This window comes from Opisthorchis viverrini (genome assembly GCF_000715545.1).
Source record: "Opisthorchis viverrini unplaced genomic scaffold opera_v5_853, whole genome shotgun sequence".
Classification (NCBI taxonomy): domain Eukaryota; kingdom Metazoa; phylum Platyhelminthes; class Trematoda; order Opisthorchiida; family Opisthorchiidae; genus Opisthorchis; species Opisthorchis viverrini.
The window spans coordinates 4177-12740 of NW_008752576.1; the positions used below are offsets into that span (position 1 = coordinate 4177).

Consider the following 8564-nt stretch of genomic DNA (forward strand, 5'->3'; position numbering starts at 1 on the left):
CGAAGAACGGGACAAGATGTGGTGTCTATGCTTCAACATGGATGTATTGGTTTTGAAATGCCTAAGGTAACCGTCATAAAAAATGGTCTTCTATGGTTTGCTCTTTGTTCATCTTCGGCGTACTATCGGAGCCCCGTTGCCTGGTGGTCCGTTGACTGGAACACATGTTTAGTCATACTCTTGTGTCTAAATGCACCTTCGCTGGATGGTACTCGCGGATTATTCCTGATAGTCGGTCAAGATGACATTTAGAACACTTTCAAGCACCCGCTATGCAATAATTTGTTGATAACCGTCAGTTGTTCCGTCCTCCGGTAACTTGTCCAAACTGGTGACGTTTTGAGCATGTATGAATTCGTTCTAAAGACGTGAAACATAGTGAGAGAAACGCAGAACCATTTCTAGCGACAGTAAATTGGTTAACCCGTCAAGTCATATCAAGTCAGCTTGGGCGGCTTTTGGTCAGTTACTGAATTGCTTCCAGCTGAATTGCTGACACAACAGCTAAAACCTTTGATTGTATAGACCCTCCGAATTTTTAAATTTGCAGAGGGTTCTGGTTTGGTGCTGTCAAGATGACTCCGGGCAAAGTAGATTCCGGATTCTACAGAACTTCTTCTTACACCTATTTTAATAGGCATATATAAATACGGTATATATAGTACATTTGTTCGGAGGCTCTGAGTAAATGGGAAGTACAGCGAAGCTAGAACGATCAGCTTGAGCGGAAAGCTGCGATTGTTACTGGTGCGATGTTAGTGTTAACTCGAAAAAGAATTTGAAACCTGTGCACAGATGTCACAATTCTTACCATATCATATCAAACGTAGTTAAAGGAGTCGTTCCTGAGAATCGCCGGTGTAGACACAGATTATTTATGACGAAACAGCGTTCCGAATATTCCAACACCTGAGAACGATACTCACCTGACTGGGGCGAAAGTTTCTCGGCAAACTGATAATGATCTTTCGAGGTGGAGCACACAATATACAAATACACCTGTCTCAAATTCGATACGGTCGTCTGTTTATAACCAAAACTCGATTGAATTTGCATGGTGGATTTATCCTTTAGTATACTGCTCAGGTTCCTGCCGAATATACTTCACTATACCAATGGGCATGAGAATAGAGCCTTTTTATTCCCGACTTCCACGCTGGTTCTACAGAACCCAGTCTGTCAATACATATACACTGATGAAGTTGCAGACCGTGTCAGATAAGGGGCCATCAGTGATATTCACGGGGGGGGGGGGGGGGGGCGAATCCAGCTGAAACTCGTGCAAGATCACTGATATCATTATTTGGGAGGAAACCTCCTTTTGCTCTGAACACGTTGGCGCATATCTTTCCCCCAAACTTTGCTCCAATACCCCACCGCCAAATTGTCACTCTTTAATCGTTCACTCTCATCGGTTGCCATACTGAGGGCTGCCTTCCACGCCAGTAGACTAGCCTGGTTGTTGTGGTGTCACCTCAATTCTGAAATGACAACCAAGGTCGGGACTATCTCACTGAGATTTCAGTTAGGAATTTTGCGTTCTACAGCGCATAATCAGGCATGATTCAATTTGAGTTACAAGAGTGATAGCTAAAACAGCCAGGAGAATTAACTAACCATGCCATGTAGCACGCCTCAGCGAAAACAGTGTGAGCGTGCGTCATAGCTGCAGAAGTCCGCGGTGCCTGCTGAATTATGCATATTTTCACGTTTGTTTCACAGACATTTGTCCGGATATTCTGGGATAAGTTTAGGCTTTTATCATTATACATGCCACCGAACGATTACTACTGGGTCTTCCAGAAGTTAGTTGGAGATTCAAATACTATTGTGAACCAACTCATACATCCAAGAATTCCAAACCCTTAGTTACAGGGAGTGAAACGGACTTGATGACAAATTCAAGTAAATCGTCCACTCTGGATACGCTGTCTATTGGACAGTTTGCGTTTTTGAGCGGATTGAAAATGGTGCTTGAAATTCTGTCCTGCTCATCATGTCGGTTTAGGTAGAAACTCAATTGAAGTTGACCGAACGAGATTCAAACACGAAACTTTTCGGCCAAGCACTGAACTTTCAGCCCCCAGTGAAATGTTGTAGCACAGACAACAGCACAACACACTTTCTTGTATTAGGGCTGTTCCTATCACGCTAGTCTTGTTTTCTGGCTCATCCTGCTCATCAAAATAATCCGCCTTGATTGGCATGGACATTTAAGAAGCCGTTGATTCCCGTTTTTCAAGGCATCAAACCAGAAACTAGTGACTACTACGATACGTGGCGTAAACTCCGTGATAAACAGCTGGTGGAACCCTAGGCCTCTACAGTACAAACAACTAACACTACATATCGTCCATGATTGTATATGGCATACTGCTCTGCTCTTAAACAGTGTTTCAATTCCGAGTTTCCTGAGTCGCTGGTGCGTTGCAATGATCTCCAACGAAAGTGAAATTGCTGTGAAATATCTGACAAATTTTCAGGATAAACTGGCATTGGCTGAGGGATCCCTTAATGGAAACCTAAAAAACTTTAGAATATACGATCTGACCGTTTGTCCAGAAGTCTATCAATATACGGAAACCCTGCACATTCGGGCCAGTAGTAATAGATTCTAGTTGCGTTAATACACGCTCGGTGGTGGAGGGTGAAGCGATTTCATGTAAAGTGTATACACTCACCGGCCCAAATAAATGCTGGTCAGGTTTGTTGAAAAGAACGTAAATAAAACAGCTCCCTTTGGACAATTCACTAACGGTGATTGTGTGCTCGGTGAGTTCCGAGGGAGTAAAGTTTTGTTCCATCTTCACGAAAAAGCTAGGAGAAGGCCATAATAATGTGTAACCAGCAGAGCAAAACACAGGAGAATCCAGGATGATAGGTTTACCACCAAAAGGTGTTCCGCATTCACTCGAAGATAAGCTAATATAACGCCATTAGAATCTGAACCTCTGAACCACACAGCTTTAATGACTATAACACATTCATCCATATAGGCGCTAATCATCACAAACTGACTGCATTCAGCTTTCAAAGTCACTTTTGTACCAATGAAGATACAGGTCTAAACGGCAAGGGCACCTTTGCCGTATATTCATACGGTCGGGGAGTATTACCGAACTGGTTGTATTTACAGTCACGTGCTCATGATAATTTGACAGAATGTCAACCAGTATTTGAATTTGGTTTTTGACGATGCCATCTCCCTGAGTCAGCGCGAATAGAATTACTTGCTAGTGATATAAAAGAATGAAAAACGATATGATCGAATCTCCTGATTTTCGCACACGCGAGAATGTGTTAAGTCGAACGTCTTGAGCAGAGAAAACAGTTATGCGTATCCATCAATTTATTTAATCAACCTACGAAAACAGCGAACATCATGGGATGGTTGACATTTTATTTTGAATCCAAGCCAATTTTGGTGTCACGCGGACCATAACTGAGGGTATGCATGTAGTGTTCAGAATGCAAACCATACCGAGGATTCCAGACACAGTTGGGTCCTGTGGATAATTTGTCACGAATCCAGCTCCACTGTCACCCTGAAATTATGAGCGAAAAGGCATTTCAAGCACTGAACTATCTGTCACGGGTGTAATCAATTTGTTTCCTTAATTGGAAGAAGGCAAATAGCCTCAACTTTCATAATACCTGTGATATGGCCGCTAATATTCGGAAGAAGATGTTCGATTCGCCTTCACTGCTTTACAGCAATAATTTACAGCAATTATTTTACAGCAAGTTATTGTCTGGAAAATCCTAGACCAGGCAAATTCAGACCAACACTGTGAAGAGACGTACAGTATGGGCAGGTTTCCCTATTAATCCCACACAATCCTGGTAGTTTTCTGGTAGACGAAGGAAAGTCTCTAAAAATATACTATTCCCGGATGTCACAACAGGACTGTGCTCGGTGTCTTCTATATTGGGAAGATTTTTGCTGAAACATGGAAGGACTATGGGGCATTTGGTTGGTAAGTGGATTAGAAAAAATAGGCCGGGTCAGTTATTTGGACGGTCAAACGAGTAGTCCTAAAATGAGGATTGGTACACGCAAAGTTAACCAAACAAACAGTTACGATTAAAATTTACCTTCACCGCACGTCTAGTTACATCGTCGTCAACGCAAAAGTTGTAAGTAGAATTGAACACATTGTATACTCCGTAGCTTTGAGCACATTTCTGTTGTGTCATAACTTTAAATGTGGCCACCTGAGCGGTGGTTGGGTATATGTCAGGATGCAAAAAGTACCCAAATCCAACAATGACACCCGCTTCATTCGCTTGTGGCAGCGTTGCATTTTTTGTCGTGGGGAGTTTTACGGTACTGACGTTGGGTCTCGTGAGATCGAATGGTGTGGATAATTTGAGGAGGGCGATGTCAAAGGTGGCTGTGTGAGGTGAAAATTAAATGAACCATGATGCGCACAAAAAATATGGCTGAATGATGCAACAAAACAAAGTGCACTGGAGTTCCAATCCATTCTAGATCTCGAGGTGTGAAACTGCATGCTTTTGTTCAAATTGAAACAAAATTTTGCTTGAAAAATTTTAAACACATTGGGACCTGCTAATCCCCTTATGAGCACCCCAATGTTTCGTCACGTGATATCCAATCCAAACATCTGAGTGAGGGAGCAGAGATTACGAGAGAATTCTGCCACATAACTTGTGTGATCAAATTTCTAATTTGAATTCCAATTAAAACAAGCTCTGCTAGATCACGGGTTCATTTGTGTAAAATAGTTGTGTAAAGTTTACTGAAGCAAAAAATCCGGATGACTGGTTGGTTCCCGAATTGAACTACATAATCTACTATGTGCTGTCTCGCTCCTAGCAGTTCTTTTATATGCCGACCATGTTGGATGTCCTAAACGAAAATCGATCTCTGGCGTATAGACAATGCTATCTCACATGTGTCGTCACCCCTATGGAAAGTCCGCTTTCATCTCATTACCCATGAAAGCTGAAATGTCCGGTCTATTATTGCAACATGGATGAAAAATGAACAAGCTCTGCTAGATCACGGGTTCCTGGACTGAGTACACAGACACCAGGCACCATTGACATTATCCATGGCGACACTGCGCGGATCCGCATCACCTAACAAAACCCGTATGGATTCTGCGATGGCACAGTAGAGGCCAAAGTGTTATCTCATCTTAAAAAATCAAGATTGTTGGCAGAACCCAAGTGACACTAATTTTATGCAAACCAGTGCATCTAAACCTGGTCTCTGGTTAAAGCGAAATGTAATAAGTATCCCCATTCAAGCCGCAAATACTACCGCTTCATATCAGGTTTTCCAAAGATCTGTCGTATCTCAGAAATAACCTATGTTGCTTAAAACATGGTTTGCGGTTGAGCAACCTACACTGCTCTGCCTGTTCAAGCAATGCTTCATAGTCACGTTGTGATTAATCCCCTCCACACCGTACCCAGCCGAATGTCGAATATTACTAAAAAGTCCACAATGCAAATTTGCTTCACTTCTAGAAGCCTGATAAATCTTCACTCACGATCTCCAGCAGTATAGTTTTCATGTGGATAACACGTGGGCGAGTGGGCCGATTGCATGTTCGTTTGGACTGCATTACTGTGGAAAATGAACAAAACAAGCCAATTAAACCGCATTCACCGTGTGATTCTGCAAAGAAATTCTATGCATTTGGAGAAGATTCAGTGCATCTAAACTGAATAAACATAAATAGGAAACATTTAACAAATTATGGACTAGAATTGCAATTGACTGCGCGCCTAGTTGATATTTGTGTGTCCAGTCTCGAGATATTCATCCAAGTGCTCAGTGCACCTCAGTTGTCGGATGACCACCTTGCTACCAAGGCATGGCTCGGTCGCTTCCACCTCGTTTCACACATCCATCTGGTCGTGCGAGGAAGATTCTACGAGGCGATTGGTCTGGTAGCACACAGAATACGTAACGAAGGCCGTGTAAATTATCGAGTGTGTTCAGCTGATTTATTGTGGGTGAGTTGTTTCTTCAGAAACGTATCCGAATTACTTCAACATTACTGATCCAATATTGGCACCGGACGGTGACTAAGCCACAAAAGTATCGATGGCCAAGCAATGAGAGATTTTAACTTCCTCAGCTCGCAATGGACAGGTTTCTAACATACGTGAAAATTGAGTGGACATCGCAGCATTCTCATTTCCGGCAGTGATTCAGAAACTCCTAATCCACAGCTGCCCTGAACTTACCGATCCGCATAATCTGTCAGACCACCTGGACTGACACGAGTCGTAAGGCGTGTCTACCCCTTCAATGAACTCATCTGCAAGAATGAGTTTTGGGTTTGATCCAAACCAGTTTGATTACCAGCTCCCGAAATTTTTCCCTCAGCTGATCATGAATTGGAATCACATAAATTATTTAATATAATATGCGTAATGATGGTCATCTGAGTGTCCAACAACGAGCAGAAAATTTTCTGAGAGAATTTCGACCACACAGTCATTAAGAGCTGCGACGGAGACGTTCATGAACCACAAATTCGCAGAGAAGATGTACGAGAGGACACTCGTTCGGGACCACATACGACGCAGTGTATCGGTGAATAATCACGGGAACGAGTATACGCTCAAAGATACTTGTTAGGTGCAATCAAGTGAGCGGTTTACCAGCAAAACATACAAATGATTACAAAGTAAACGTACGTGTAAGCAGTAAGTGCATCAACCTACAAAGGATTGGTCAGAATTATGGACGATTAACCTGGAATGGCACAACAGTGAACGAGATTCTGTACACAACTAACTTACCGCCACATTCGGGTTCCCTGCTTCAACAACCGAACGAACAATTTTAAGTTGCGCATCAACACAACAATGAGCAGCCGTTAATATCCATTTATTTGATAAGATATTACCAGAACAAGTAGATGCCTTCCGGTCACTCCACAAAGCAGTCAATTTCACCGCCCATTTGTAGGTGCCTTGGACTACGTTCGTACCACCAATTATACGTTTATCCACGTGTGCAACATCAACACACGTCAGACCTGAAATGGTGAAAGCAAACGACACGGCATAAATTAACTGGACACACGTTGTGTCTCACAAAGAGAGCAATGAAGGAGGATTTTTCGAAGAACATTGGGAACCAGTAGAAGGAGCTGAGATTGTGANAATATTAGGACCAGTAGGGGAGTTAAGCACTTCGGAAATCTGAAATTGATGAGAAAACAGACCTATCATCCACCAATACTCTATATACGCAAACTCTATTAAGAGAATGCTCCTAAAAGACATACATTTATGAGCTTGAGAATATAAAACGTTTGAGAGGTTATTCATGGTTAAACTAAGAGTGTTCGTCTCTATGCCTCATTCAGTAATACCGAAAAAATCCATTCGAATTGCGTGACCAATGAAGTGTCAGCATACGTCACGTGATACGCTACCAAAAGAAACGAACTCAAAGACGCAAAGCTCACAGATGGGAATACATGGTTTTTTCCTTCACAAGTACCAGATGACCTTTCAAATCTTGGCCTCCTTTTATATCCTTCTGTCTCCGAGGCAATCCTTTCATGGCTCGTTTTGACCACATACAATAGGTCAACATGACCTACAAGATTGTTGGTTGTAAGACATTCAACAATCCAGTGTTTCCTTCCCTCCGAGAACAAAGTAAACATCATATTTAAACAGTCAATTAGCTGAAAATATTTTCTTCAGTTGTGTTTACTTGTTGTCAGATTTGTAAAACTTATGGGAGGCGATTATTTGCTAATGTGTCTGGTCTTTTTGAAACATCGTTCTTCTCTAGTTATTTGCCCAAATATTTACGCTTGCGATGTATGCCCGAATACATCATACACGTACTAATGTGAACACCGGTCAATTATAGATATATTTGAATGATAATCTCAACCACCTTTTTGCTCAATTTCAGTTGAGTCAAAGGCAACAATACTAGGTGCATAATCGGAATGAATGAAATGAATGGGAAGACTCAGGGTAAACCGGGCGATTCCTATTTTCTTTAGTCCCCAGCTGAAAGCAAACATACATGAACGAAATGCGTATAGGTAGGAATTGAATGAGACACGGGTTTCAAAAGATGTCAGAATTGTGTAATATTGATTGAGTATACCGTTGCATGGGATTTCCACACCACGTCTTTCTCTACGATGAAACTAAGGCAAAGCGATTGTAAGTGAGTCGAAGAAACATTCGGAATCTGCTTATCGAATGCTGTCGGTGAGGCGGATTATTCCTTCGTTGCCACTCCTTATAGGCTGCGCTGACCTTACTCAAACTAATATGCGTGGTTGCAATTGGTCGCATAGATATTATGCGGTAATCTATGATCAACTCGCAGTTTGGTGTTCCACAGGTCAAAATTTGTCACGGTGATAGATGATTTCAATGTACAGCTCCGCCACCTTGGGTAACTTGCCGGTGGTGCTCGCTACGTCCATATATTGATGGCGAATATTAAATAAAGATGAACGCTCACCAGAGATCGCGGAGAGTTGCTACAAAGTTTTACCGAAGCTCATGCCGTGCATTTTATTTTTTGAGAAGAATTTTTT

General features: G+C 42.1%; 2 protein-coding genes across 2 annotated transcripts in view; one reads left to right on the forward strand and one right to left on the reverse strand.

Moving 5' to 3' along the window:
- The window catches only part of T265_15761 (hypothetical protein), a gene marked incomplete at both ends in the record, with an annotated part of 16755 nt that overhangs the window by 790 nt on the left and 7401 nt on the right, over nt 1-8564 (forward strand). The window lies entirely within an intron of this gene.
- T265_15762 (hypothetical protein) overlaps nt 2682-8564 on the reverse strand; it is a gene marked incomplete at both ends in the record, with an annotated part of 11579 nt that continues 5696 nt past the window's right edge. The window contains 3 exons of the mRNA XM_009179088.1: nt 2682-2804; nt 4096-4394; nt 6783-7025. Of these exons, the coding sequence (XP_009177352.1) occupies nt 2682-2804; nt 4096-4394; nt 6783-7025 (665 nt within the window). The remainder of the gene's footprint in view (nt 2805-4095; nt 4395-6782; nt 7026-8564) is intronic.